The sequence below is a fragment of the Choloepus didactylus genome, chromosome 12 (genome assembly GCF_015220235.1).
Source record: "Choloepus didactylus isolate mChoDid1 chromosome 12, mChoDid1.pri, whole genome shotgun sequence".
Lineage (NCBI taxonomy): Eukaryota > Metazoa > Chordata > Mammalia > Pilosa > Megalonychidae > Choloepus > Choloepus didactylus.
Genome location: NC_051318.1, coordinates 42,203,712 through 42,217,064, shown reverse-complemented (window position 1 = coordinate 42,217,064; position 13,353 = coordinate 42,203,712). Strand labels below are relative to the sequence as shown.

Here is a 13,353-nt window from a genome sequence, read left to right as displayed (position 1 = left end):
CGTTGAAGTGCAAAAAGAAGTCATGGATACGTATAGTTAAGTATCTTTGAAGATATTAACGTGGAAATGTCCAACAGGTTATATAAGCATCAAGGAAGGAAAAAGAGAGTAAGAACATGATTCCGGCTTTCAGAGGGGGTTTTCCTCTCCCCACCAGAAATGGTCTGTCATGAGAGTTTCTTAGTTCTTTCCAAATCCCATACACCCTTCAAAGGCCCTACTGGCCTGTGCCAGCGCCTCTGCGCATGTGCAGTGGCACGACGCCCAGGGACTGCAAACAAGGCAATTTTTCCGTAACCCGAAGCAACATCCTCCTGAGTCTCCATTTAAAAAGGCGGGAACTAGCAACCAGGCAGGGGAGTGACGGGACGCGTGAGTCTGCAAGTCCCGCCCACTTCAGCCTCTGATTGGTGGATAGCCTAGGATCGTGGTGGTGGGATCCACCCTATTGGCTGTCAGTCTTCCCTGGCGCGGATCGGCGGTGCTGGTCCCGCCCCATCCCCCTTGAACCGGCCCCCCCCCCCCCCCCACACACACACACACACACACGCTGCCGCCGATGTGGGGCTTGGAGGCTGGAGGCGGTTGGTGCAGGGGTGTCTGTGCGGAGAGGGAGGCCGGGATGGGGGGGTTGGGACTGCTGGTGGTGGCCCTTACGTGCTGCTGGTGGCCGCAGGTCTGCCAGGGTAAAACCCTGCGGGGCAGCTTTAGCAGCGCAGCTGCCCGAGAAGCTCAGGGCCAGAGCATCGGCCACTTCCAGTTCCACGGTAGGTCCGGGGGCGGGGAGAGTGATGTAGGCGCGTGGGCCCATCCCGCCCGCAAGGCCCGCGGTCGGCGCCTCCCCTCCTCGCCTGGCAAGGCCTGGACCCGGCGCGCCCAGTCCCCTCCCCGCCACGAATGGCGAGGCTGCCTAGCCTCACCTGGGCTCCCGGCGCCGCCGGCTGTCCTCTCCCCATCGTAGCTCCCCGGAATTGTGGAGATGCGTGGTTGTCAACCCCACAGTTGCTGCTTTCCAGACCTCGTCAAAACAACCTCTCCCTCTTAGGAATTGCTTTCTGCACCTAAAAGTTCATTTCCCCAAGCCTCCCCATACAAACGAATGTAGAAATGACTGGTCTGTTGCAGTTTTCGAGATTCTTCCCTCAAAGAAGCATCATGTATTTATTCCTGTCTCAGCCTAGTGATACACGAGTTTCTTTGTTTTTTGTTTTTTGTTTTTCTTTTTTTCTTTTTCAGGCCAATTTAATAAAACTTGCTTGCAGCAGAGCGGTTTTGGAAACCAAGTGTAACATCTGTTAATCTGGTTGTCTCTATTGCTACAACAGTTGGTAATTCAGCTAGTAATGGAGTAGATTTACTATGGTCCCTGAGGTCTAGCATTAAGTTGACAGAAATGTGAGTAAGGGGTGTCCTGGAAGTTTCATAGTTTTATCCTCCATGGCCCTGCTGAAATCAGAGCTGCATTTGATCTTTACCTTCTGGTCTTCATCAGAAATCAATAATTATTTCTTCAATGAGTGAGCTTAAAATTTATTCCAATTTTTGCTTTATTTACATCCCCCAAATCTAAGTGGTTTTCTTGGTGCATCCTCTTGGCACCTCTTCTTAATTTAACTAGAACCTTATTTCAAACAATTATTTATCTTAATGAGGTTAGGATCCTTGGTTCATTCAGTCTTTAGAATTAAAAGATGCAACCATGAAGATTAGAATACTGGCCTAGAAAAGATTCTTAGAAGAAGGTAATAGAAACTAGAAGCTATTTTGGTGAGGGAAAGGAATTTAAAATATTAGGAAATTATGGAATGATGGTGGTGTTAAGGAAAGGAAACCTGATTTTTTTTTTTCAATCTGAAGTTGTTAAGATAGTGAAGAAAAGTAGATGCAACCCAGTTTTCCAGAGTCCAATGTGGAATATACCTTGGGTGAAGGAAGATTAAACACTGGAAACAGAGTTTTTTAAATTATTTTTTTAGTCACATTTTCAGTTTCTTAATCAACTGGCTGTAACTGAACTTTGAAAATAATGTCACTAAAGCAACACAATCTGGATAGTGCTGGAAAATCTGGGATGTGTAGAAGCAGTGATAGTGGTTTTTACTCATGACCAGCAGAGTGACTTGCACAATCTCAATATTTCATGATGGTTACCTGGTAAACATAAAGGAGAAAACACTTATACTGAATCCAGATTTCTCAAGAAAGATTGGGGAATAGGGTATTCTAAGTATATTCTCTCTCTCCCTACCTTCCCCCCCCCCATATATAATTATTACCAATTTCTAGTGAATTTGGTTTCAGTAAAATAATAATACTAAAACTATACTGGATAAATCTACCTCAGAATATACTGTAAGATGGTAATATGGCATTAGAGTCATCATATATAATACCACTTTTAAGACTTGATCATTTATAATTAATTCAGTTAATTGATGTAAGAGACCTAGACATTCTTTGATGGTCTCTACATTTACATGTATCTAAAATATTTAATCACATTGATAATTACAGTAACAAAAGTAAAATATATATATATATAGGAGAACAGAGGATCTTAAAATGAAAAATGAGAACAGTCTCCTGCCTCACCTCTCCTAACCCAGAGTCCCTTTCCCCAGAAGCAATGACTTTTTGCCTTTTCTTCTGGGCCTTATATGTAGTTGGTGTGTGCATCCAGGCTCATTCTGCATTGCACAACATATATTTTTCAAAAAGTTAGCAAAAATTTATCACGTATAAAATGTTTACCCCAAAGCTCATTTGTTTAAACTTTCTCACTATTAGCTATACTGATATTTTATCTTAAAAAATATAACTGACTATTAACAACCATGTTGTATTAAAAAAACAAAAACTTTAGCAGGGAATTTCTATAGATAATTTATGAACAAATCTTAGAGACACGGAGTAAATGTAAAATTGAGCAAAAATTCTTTTACAGTGTTGTCTAGATGCTGCAGAGGTTGCTAGTCAGTGAAATGCTATTTATTAAATGAATTATAAATACCCTACACTTATATGAATAATTAATTTGAATAATCACTTAACTTGCATCTGAATGTGATTTTCATTCTAATATGATTTATCTAGTTAAGAGAGCTTTGCTTTTTAAACTCCCATTTTGATAAATAGAGGTGTATCCCCTACCCATCTCAGTTCCATAGGAGACAAATCCAAATCTGGTTGGTAATTTTTGTTTTGTTTTAATGTCAAGGTGACCATGCTCTTCTGTGTGTCAGAATCAACAACATAGCAGCAGCAGTTGGAAAAGAAGCTAAACTCTACCTGTTCCAAGCCCAGGAATGGCTACAGCTGCAGGAAGGCAGTCCTGGCTATAGTTGTAGTGAAAAATTATCCAAAGCTCAGTTGGCAAGTGAGTATATCCTTTTTTTTCTTCCTCAGTGTTGAAGTATAGGATTTACATACCTAGGTGTTTCATGTGTTGTCATGACACAGCACACATCACACCGCAGTGTCACTTTGTTTAGTGTTTTAAGAGGTTTAAGGAAAGTAACTTTTTCCTTGTTCGAAAGACAGAATGCCCCACACACACACACACAGCCTTCAAAATTCTTGAGAAAATATTCAAATAATTTATAAAGGAGTACTTTCCTTAATTCAAACTCTTTATAGGTCACATAAGTCTTGTCCATATTGGCAGATATATTTTGACCAATGACACCATGGAGTGAATGATAACATTTGTTGAATATTTATTATATGCCAGCACTGAGCTAAGCACTTAAATAGGTATTATCTCAGTTATTGTGTAATTTAGCCCAAGTGATGCTATTTTGCAACATGCCATTGAAACACACAACCTAGTCATTTAGTGATAAAATATGTCATTTTGAGATGTACCACCACCACATCATTTGTAAAACTCTGGGTTTGCTTCTAGAGAGGCTTTACTTTTGTTAAACTAATATAGTTGCCGGAACCTTGAGTTCTTCCATCTCATCAACACTACTAGCATTAGTATAAATAATAATGCTATACCCTTGGTAGTTAATTGGTTATAGGAGACAGTGGGAGTTTGAAGCATCTGTGAGAAAAAATAGGAATTATCCTTCTCCACCTTTTTTCCATACACTTCTCCTACCATGTTCTGTGCATGGATGAGTCTCTGAATCTTAATTTACTGTGGTCAAGTGAAACACTCATTTCTAAACATCCAGTCTAAACATCTCTGTTCTTAGCAGCTGTCTGGTTCCTCATTAGGCAGTTAACCAGAGCAGGGATAAAAGTAGAGGTCCCTGATCCTTGCCACCCGTTGTGGGAATCTTTTATCCATATTTGTGAGGTGACATTGATAGTATGCTAAAGAAGTCTGAATGATTAGATTCAGGTATCAAAGAGACAGTTACATGTTACTTATCTCAACCCTAAACTTGAGAACTTACCTGGGAAATTCATACAAATGCTCATTACTAGTTAATCTTTTCCTTTCTACACTAATCTGCTCATCTAATCATTCTGCATATCTATGAAAAGTTTTTGACCTTCAATTCCCAATGCTTGTAATGTCCCAAATTGAACTCACCATCTTTCTCATCCAACGTAGTCCTCTTTCAGTGTTAACTGTTACAGGTACTGACACCACCATCCATTCAGTAAAAGAGTAGAAACCAAGGAGTCCTTTACATGACAAATATTTGACCTCTCTACCTCCTTCACATCTATCAGTAAGTCCTGAAGCTTTTGAATTCACTTACTTCTCTTTATCCCTTCCACCACCTTATTCCAAGCTACCATAATCTCTTGAACTATTGCAGTAACCTCCTACTAGGTCACTCTCCATCCTCGCTGGTCCCCCTCTGTAATCAGAGTGATCTTTCTAAACAGCAGATTTGATCATGTTACATGCACTTCCTCACCACACCCTTAAAATATGTTAGTGGTTTCCCACTGCTTTTTGGACAAAGACAGGCCTAATTTACCTCATCAGCAAAGCCAACGTAGTGTGGCCTCTAGTCTCATCTCAGCATTGCCCACCTCCCAACTCACTCTACTTGGAATGCTCAATTTATTTCAATTTTTCTGGGGTTTTGCCCAGTTTTTCTCCTCTGCCTGTTCTTCCTTCCCTTCTTCTGCTCCTCCCTGACCTCCACCAAGTTAAAACCTGTGTTTTTATAGCCTCTTATTTTCCTGCATAGCACTTATGATAGTTGCCACTTTACTTTTTATTTAGATTTAAATTGTTATAAAATGGATTAGTGAGAACAGTAGGGTTTTTTGGTCTGTTCATTCACACATTCATTCACTGAGCACTTCTACCATTTCCTGTACCATGCCAGGCACTGGTGATATACCAGCGACCAAAATACTGACACTTTCTCAGCCCTTAGGAAACTTACAGGCTAGTGATAGGAATGAATCAGATCAATGTAAATAAACGTGAAATTGCAGTTGTGGTAGGTACTATGAATGTTAGTTCCATGGTACTATGAGAATGAGGCTATATGATACTCCAGTGCCTAGTGGAGTGTTCATTAAGTGTTTGTGGAATGAATTTTCATAGAGCTTGGTGCTTGAGGGTTTTCTTTTTTTGTTTTTTTGTTGTTTTTTTTTGGTTGGTAGGTTGTTTGCTTTGTACTTGGCATCTCAAACACTTTCTCCATTAAAAACTATGTTTTCTTATATTACATTGTCAATACTATATTATATACAGTTGAAAAAAGTAATTTTTGTATCTGTTATATACCTGCATTGCCAGAACTTATGTATATAGGGAGACAGTGTGATGCAATGGAAAGACCACTAAACTAAGAATCACTGCTGGTAACTTGTCACATCTTAGCTTTTAACATCTCTGAGCCTCATTTACATATCTGTACAAGTTAGTTGGACTAGGTTTCCCTAAGGTTCCTAACAGTATTAAAATGCTATGATTCTAATTATAACTCTTTAGGGTAGAGTTACTTATGTATAGCACTATAGCTTATGAAATCTCTTGTTGTTTCTGCTTCTATTTTCCCTTCTTTCCTACTTTGTAGAGTGCTGGGGTGTTCTGTGCAATTATGGAACAGAAGATCTCAGGAAATGGGAATTTTAGAGGAAAAAGCATTATTTTGTTAAGTTTTGGGGCCAGAAACAATTAAGTACTGTGCTATATATATATCACTTTCTATATATTTGACCGATTATTTTGCCAATAACAAAACCCAAGTCTTAAGAAAATCTACTCTAACTTGTATATAATAGTTATCGTATATATGGTATGTTGTTATTTAGAAAGTTAGGTGCATTGAAACAAAAAGCATGTCCTTAAATTCATGGCAGTGTAATAGTACCATGTATTTTAAAGTAATTCCTGTCTGTGCCATTTCTTGGCCATTAATGAGACTTGAAAATCAACAGCCCTTCACTTACTTGGTAATGAGCTCATTAACTGTTGCATAACTTCTATTTAAAACTTTACTGCTCCTATCAACTATGTAAAGACTAGCAGATTTGAGAAATCCTATAGTGTTGAATGTTGCTTGATTCATTCTCCCAAATTAATGTAAAGTTATTTTTAATCTTCCTTTTATTTTCTTTCACTGATGTCATAACACAGATTTCTTTTTTTAATTCTAAAATACACGTCTAGGTTTTTAAAACAAGCAAACAAGACATTTAAAAGCACTGGAAATCATGCATTTATAACTTTCTATCTAAAAAGTCTTAAAGAAATTCAGAGTAATTTGCTGTTAAAATATAAGAGCTAAATATAATTTTGTATATAAAACATTTTTAATATTGTCTTTACATCTGGTGCATGTGTTTCCTTTTGTAAATTTGGTATATTTCACAAATCATTTAAGGATGTTAGTATTTTATTATTTTGTGTAGTTGGGTTAACAGTTTTCATTTCCTTTTATAATTTGATTGGGCACTTAGCCATTTAACACTATTCTCTGCAATTCAAGTATTGTTAATATATTTGAGATACTAATTACACCAGTATGGAATATGCATGCTGTGCTGTAGTCTTTTGTTTAAAAAACAATGAACACAGTTTTATCAAGAGGTCTGTTTCCCAACCTTGCTGAAAAAAGGCAGCAAGACAAAAACTAAAGGCCCGTATCACTTTTATAAAGCACACTTTTGTTTCTGTTTGATGTAAATCCATATAACTTAAAGTGAAACATCAAAAAGTGTCTTGGTGAAAATATGTTTTATCTGAAGGAAAATAGTACAAGTGATGGAACATCAACACAGTAGAGCCTTTAAATAATGAGGTCCAGATTACCTAATTGCAACTGCATTTTTAAAAGCCACTTGAATTGTTATTAAAGTTCTTCAAATATTTAACAGAACTAGAATCTTGCTACAATTTTTCTAGAAGCTCCCCAGTAAGAAAACAATAAAGTGTAAGCTAATTTAAGATAGCCAAAAAGAGCAATGTGGTGATAATGTTAAAATCCTCATGTCTAAGTTAACTGCTAATGAATGAAATTCTCAACTCTAAAGTCCACATTCTCGAAATTTGAATCCTAACAAGATGCATCTGTATCTCGTTCATAAAGATAACTTATAAATATAACATTTTCCCAGCTTTTTATTATGAAACTTTTCAGTCAAACAGAAAAGTTGAAGATATAACTTAAAATCTGAATATCCTCTGCTTGGATTCAATAATTGTTAATGTTTTATTACATTTGCTTTGTATTTGTATGTGTGTGATTTTTTTTTTTTTAACTGAACCATTTGAAAATAATTTGTGGACATCATGAATATTTTGCCCATCCATACTTCAGCAGGCATTTCCTAAGAATAAGTACATCACTGTACATAACCACAATACCATTATTATACTTAAGGAAATGAATAATTTCATAATGTCCTCTAAAACCCATTCCATATATAAATTTCTCCATTTACTTCAAGGATGTCTTTTTTTCTTCTATTGAGAAAAAATCAGGACTAATTTGAGCTTACGTGTCAGCATAGGGTTGGGGCGATAGGATTTGGGAATAGGCCCATCATAATCTTGTTTTAAGAATACTTTATTTTGTATGGAGTCATCCTTTTTACATAGGACTTTGATGTGCTGTCTCATTTGCTACTCACAAGAACTCTGAGCTAGATAGAGAGAGGTTAAGTGATTTATTTGCCAAGTCACCAGGTTAATAAGTATAAGGCTAAGACTTGCTCTTCTAGCTCTACTACTCTTTTTATTATATGTAGTGTTTGGACACTATTCTTTTTAAACTTTATAATAGTAAAAGTGAGTGCCTTTTAAGTTGAAATCATATTTTTATGGTCAGAAAGTGTTTTAGACGTTATTTAGTGTTTCTCACAGGGGTTACTGTTGGTATTTCGGGTGAAGAGTTCTTTGTTGTGTGAGATTTTACCTTGCATTGCATAAAGTTTAGCACAGCCCCCCTTCCAAGTATCTTCCCAGCTATTGTGACAACAAAACTATCCCCACATGTTTCCAAGTACCTTGGAGAGATTTATAACCACTTACTATTATAACCACCTTATTTTAAAGAGAAATAAAAGGAGAATTAACATGTATTCAGCAACTACTCTGGATACCGAGATAGGTGCCTCGTATACCTTAGTCCTTATATCAGCTTTTGCTGTAGGTATCATCTTCATTTTATAAATGAAGAAATTGAGTGTCAATGCTTATATAACTTGCCAAGGTCACATGGAAGGTAAGTATTGAAGCCAGGATTCAAACACTGATCTCTCTGATGCCAACATCCATGAGGTTTTTTTCCCACTGTATCATACTACCTTTTATGACTTGATTCAGTAAAATCTTGTATTTCTGTAATTTCTATTTTTTTTTCTTTTTAATACCTTTTTTTTTTTTTTTTAAGAATAGCCAGTCAAAAAAAGATTTTGGAAAATATTGAAGGTATTTGCCAGCCATAGATTTTAGAATATAATGATTTCCTAAGTTGACTGCATCATTTTAAATTTAATTCTAATAAGTAATTTTCAAAAATGTCACTGAAACTGCTTGGAAACTTTGAAAATATTTAAAGTTAAACTCAAAGTTTCAGTGAAGCCATACTACTCATTACTGGCACTTCGTAGTACTTTTATAGTAATTCTTTTGGTTAAAAATTCCATTTTTGTCTGCTTTATGATTTATGCACCTTATTTGAATACTGTACTGTGGCTTGGATTTCCAAGACAATAAGAATTAAACAAAACAATTCTAACCTAAAATCAATTATATGACTAAAACAGTGTATACATTTGAGAATTTTGCTTTGAAAATACTCTTTTCTTTCTCTTTAAAGTGACCATAAATCAGACTGAACATAATCTAACAGTGTCCCAGATTCCATATCCACAAACGTGGCACATGTTTTATGCAGACAAATATACATGCAGAGATGACTATGAGAATTCTCAGGTGGAAGATATTTCATTTGAAATGATGTTACTAAATCCAGATGCTGAAGGGAATCCACTTGATCATTTTAGTGCTGGAGAATCTGGTAAGAATATATTTAAATATATGTTCCTATACAGAAAAAGATTTAATGTATAAATAACTTCATGTTGTTTTTAGAATATTAAAAATTAAAAACAGCCTATATGTCCAACAATCGGGGAATAATTAAATGATTAATTTATTAATTTATAATAATAAATAGTTATAATATTAAGTAAAAAAACACTAAGTTTTTTATTGCTTGATTCAAGTATGTTCAAAGATGCAGAGGAGAGGCAGAAAAGAAGTATAGCAAAAATACTAACAGGTGGTTTCCATATTGTGGGTGGTAGATTATGGATAATTTTTGGCTTTTATAATATTTGAAATCCTTTTTTGTTTGTTTTCATGATAACCTACCATTCTTTTTATAAACAGAAAAATGTTAATAAGTTGATCAATCTAAATTGGAAACTCATTGATTAAGTCAGATTAGAAACTGAACTATTTTGTGTGGCTTTCCTTTCATTGGGTTATTTCAGCAGATTTCAAGGTTGCCTTCATTGGAGCTTGTGAGGAGTCAGTTGACCCCCATAAAATATTTCATCAAAATTGTAGGTTGACTATATTCTGCCCTATTGAATTGATTCACTTCTTGTGATTCATGATAAATAGTAATTTACAAGATTGTAAATTAGCGTGTCAGAATGAAAACTAATATCTGTAGGTCTTGTTGGAAGGGTCAGTTTTGCTCAGAGAAAAATTCAATTCCATTGCAGCTCATTGGCCATAAAGGGGGGTGGGTAGAGATGGGGCAGAAGTGAGCACACGTTAGACCTAAATAAGATTGTTTAGTTCAAAGTGTAAATTGCCACAGCTAGAAAAGCAACTCAAGGAGTATGTGTTATAGACAACAGGTCACAAATAACTTAATATTTAAAGGGATAAACATTTTTTTTAAAGCCTTTGGTCTGAAAAATAAGTATACATGGTGATAGAGTGGGGTGCTAAACATGAAAAATAGTTGATTTTAAAAGTTCTTTCTGGGAAAGAAATGACATAAGTTTAAGCTTCTTAAGTTGTTTTGTTGCAAATGAGCTTAAAGTCTAAATTTCACTTGATACTTCGGATCATTGCAGATCATTATAGGAAGTTCACAGTCCTACCATTTATTTTTATAAAAGATATTGACATACTTATTTTCTGTATTTTGGAAAGGCGTTGATGAAATCTAGTTCTACTGATACCATTGGATGGATGGTTGGACTAAATTGCTTTTAAGATCCCTTTTAAAAAGCATATGATTTCATTATTTCATATGGTACTTATTTTTGGAACTGGTAAGAGCTCCACAGGGAGTAATGCTTTCCTGCAGTCACTGGTACATGCAAACCCTGTTGTCTCTAGTGGAGTTCAAATCTAATAGCCCTTTCCTCTTGTGCCTCCCAGGCAGTAGGCCTTTATCTCAAAAGTGAAGAGAGTCTGAGGAACCTGTGGGATACCTTCAAGCATACCAATAGCTACACTGTATATTCATGTTTTTTGTTAAATTTGGGAAGTTTTCAGCCATTGTTTTTTTTGAATGTTCTCTCCTTTCTCCTTCCTCTGGAACTTCCACAGTGTAGCTTCTGGCCAAACCATAGGAGCCTTCCTGATCCTTTCTGGGAATGCCTCATCTTGGGGCTTTAAGAATTCCTGTTTACACAGACATGAGTGTCCCCTCTTGCCTATGAAACAATTTCCTCAGGGTCCCAGGCACTGCATACCCTGCAACCAGCAATCCCTTGCCCCAGGCAGCATGACTTGACTGCTCTCCCACACTAGGTGGGCCACCTTCTACATTAGCGGGGTGGTTCTGGGACAGCAACTACATAAAGCCACCATCAGACAGATTGGGCCAGAAATACATTCTCTCATTATGTACACAAGAGTTACTTTGCTCCCTCCAGATCTGCAGCCAAGGATTCGCACTGAGCATGTTTAGGGTTGTGAAAGGGTCAGGGCACTGCAGAAGTTTCTACCACTTCTAAGTAACGTTTTTCTTGAATTGGTGCTTGCCCTGTTGTGATCCTTTAACTGTTTTCTGGAGCCTTTAGAAAGATGTTTCTGCCTGTTCTTGTTGGTAGTTCAAAGCTTCTGTAAGAGGATAGAGCTCTGAAGCATCTCACTCCACCATCTTGATTGGGGTGGTCTAAGAAGAGATCCCTTGTATCTCTCTCTCTCTCTCTTTTTTTTTTTTTTTAATTTTATTTTGAAATAAATTCAAACTTACAGGAACAGTTGCAAAAATAATAAAACCCCATACACAACTCCAGCATACCCCGAACCCCCTCCCCCATACCCCGATCCACCAACTTGAGCATCCTGTCACACCACCCCCTTGTATCTCTTTTTATAAGTGAGGAAACCTTTCCCCAAAGGTCCTCCATCGTATTTCATTGGCTAGGACTGAGTCACATGCCCTTGCTATGCAGCATCATAAGAGAATTGTGAATGTGTCATAAAGAAGCCTAAGACCTTTAATTGGTAAACCAATCTGTCAATATAAAAGGTTAGATTTAACTTGTACTAGCAAGGGATTGGGATTCCTCTGATTAGTTTACCATCAGGATATGTCTTCAGACACTTGCGGACACTGGGGCAAGGATAGTAGATAGGAATCCAAGAGTGTCTGTTACAGATGCTGCCCCATGACATAACCCAAGACCTTTCTTCCCTTTTCTTAGCCTCCTCCTCCTCTCCTGTTGCTCATCATTTAGCTGGGGCCAAATGTACTTCAGCTGTCCTCTAGGTTCTTACCTACTTAATTTTGCAAATGCTTCTTCCCATGAAGATTGCCTTAAAAGCTACATGTTTCCTTTTAACATAAGTGCTTACCACCTGTTGCATTCCCATTTAAGAGTGTTTTTCTTCTTTAGTATTTATGTAAGATTTAACACTTAGTATCCATCTGTTTTAAATTTATTTTAATTTCATAGTGAAAAAACCCAGATTGCTTTCTTCTTACGAGGGATGGTGGCAGAACAAAAATAGAATTGGTAGCTGAAGAGAAAAAAACAGGAACTTGTTTTTTCCTAGTGGAGATTTATTTAAAAGAACACTGCATAACTAGCATTTTGTTTTTAAAATATCTTGTGGACAGGGTCAAGACAAAAATAATTTATACAAAATTCATTCAACAATGATAGCACAGACATCCTAGTGCAATTCATTTTATATGTTGATAGCTCAATGAAATAATTTGTTGTTGTTGGTTATCAATGGAAGATACATTTTGAAAAATCCTAAACAGCTTTTGCTGGTGATATATGTCTTGTTTTGAAAAGTCCCTCCTCTGTTAATCTGATTACTCAGTAAATAATCTGAGGATTTTCATTTCATGAGGGATATGTATCCCAATGGAATCTAAAACTTTATTTTGTAATGAATATTCTGTAAAGGATTATAAATGAACAAAACTTTTAATGGTGGAATACTGTATTTAATTCTTTAATATTAAGAAGAAACATAAAAAATGAAGATTAAAATACAGAACAGCATGAAGAATTTTACTGACCCAAGTTATAAGTTCAGCATTTCTGATTTCTGTCTTGTTCCATTACTATAAGAATCCTGGACTTGTGGGCCCATTATTTCCAAGTAGGAATACTTTTCTATATAAGGAGTTTTTAAAAAAAGTATGTCCCTATTCTATTAGTCTCCCTGAAGTCAAAACATGTTTCACCTGGAGGATTGTTGAAACTTATATATGTGGTGCACGAGAGACACCCAGTGGCTGAAATACTTCTTGCCTCTTTTTTTTTCCTCCTAACAGTACCAGAAACATGACTGAGATTGAATTTTATTGACTATTTATCCTACTATTCATTTGTATCTTCTCCATTACTCTTCCAATGGAAAGTGTAAATATTCCCTTCTCTGCCTAGTAATTAGAGTTTACCCCAAATGGGAAACTGGAACAGGTTCAG

At 36.5% G+C, this 13,353-nt stretch overlaps 1 protein-coding gene across 1 annotated transcript in view; it reads left to right on the top strand.

Annotated features, from left to right (window-relative positions):
- The first annotated feature begins 534 nt into the window (after positions 1-534).
- GPR180 (G protein-coupled receptor 180) overlaps positions 535-13,353 on the top strand; it is a 28,729-nt gene continuing 15,910 nt past the window's right edge. Inside the window, exons 1-3 of the mRNA XM_037800466.1 lie at positions 535-767; positions 3,218-3,376; positions 9,249-9,449. Of these exons, the coding sequence (XP_037656394.1) occupies positions 560-767; positions 3,218-3,376; positions 9,249-9,449 (568 nt within the window). The 5' untranslated portion in view covers positions 535-559. The remainder of the gene's footprint in view (positions 768-3,217; positions 3,377-9,248; positions 9,450-13,353) is intronic.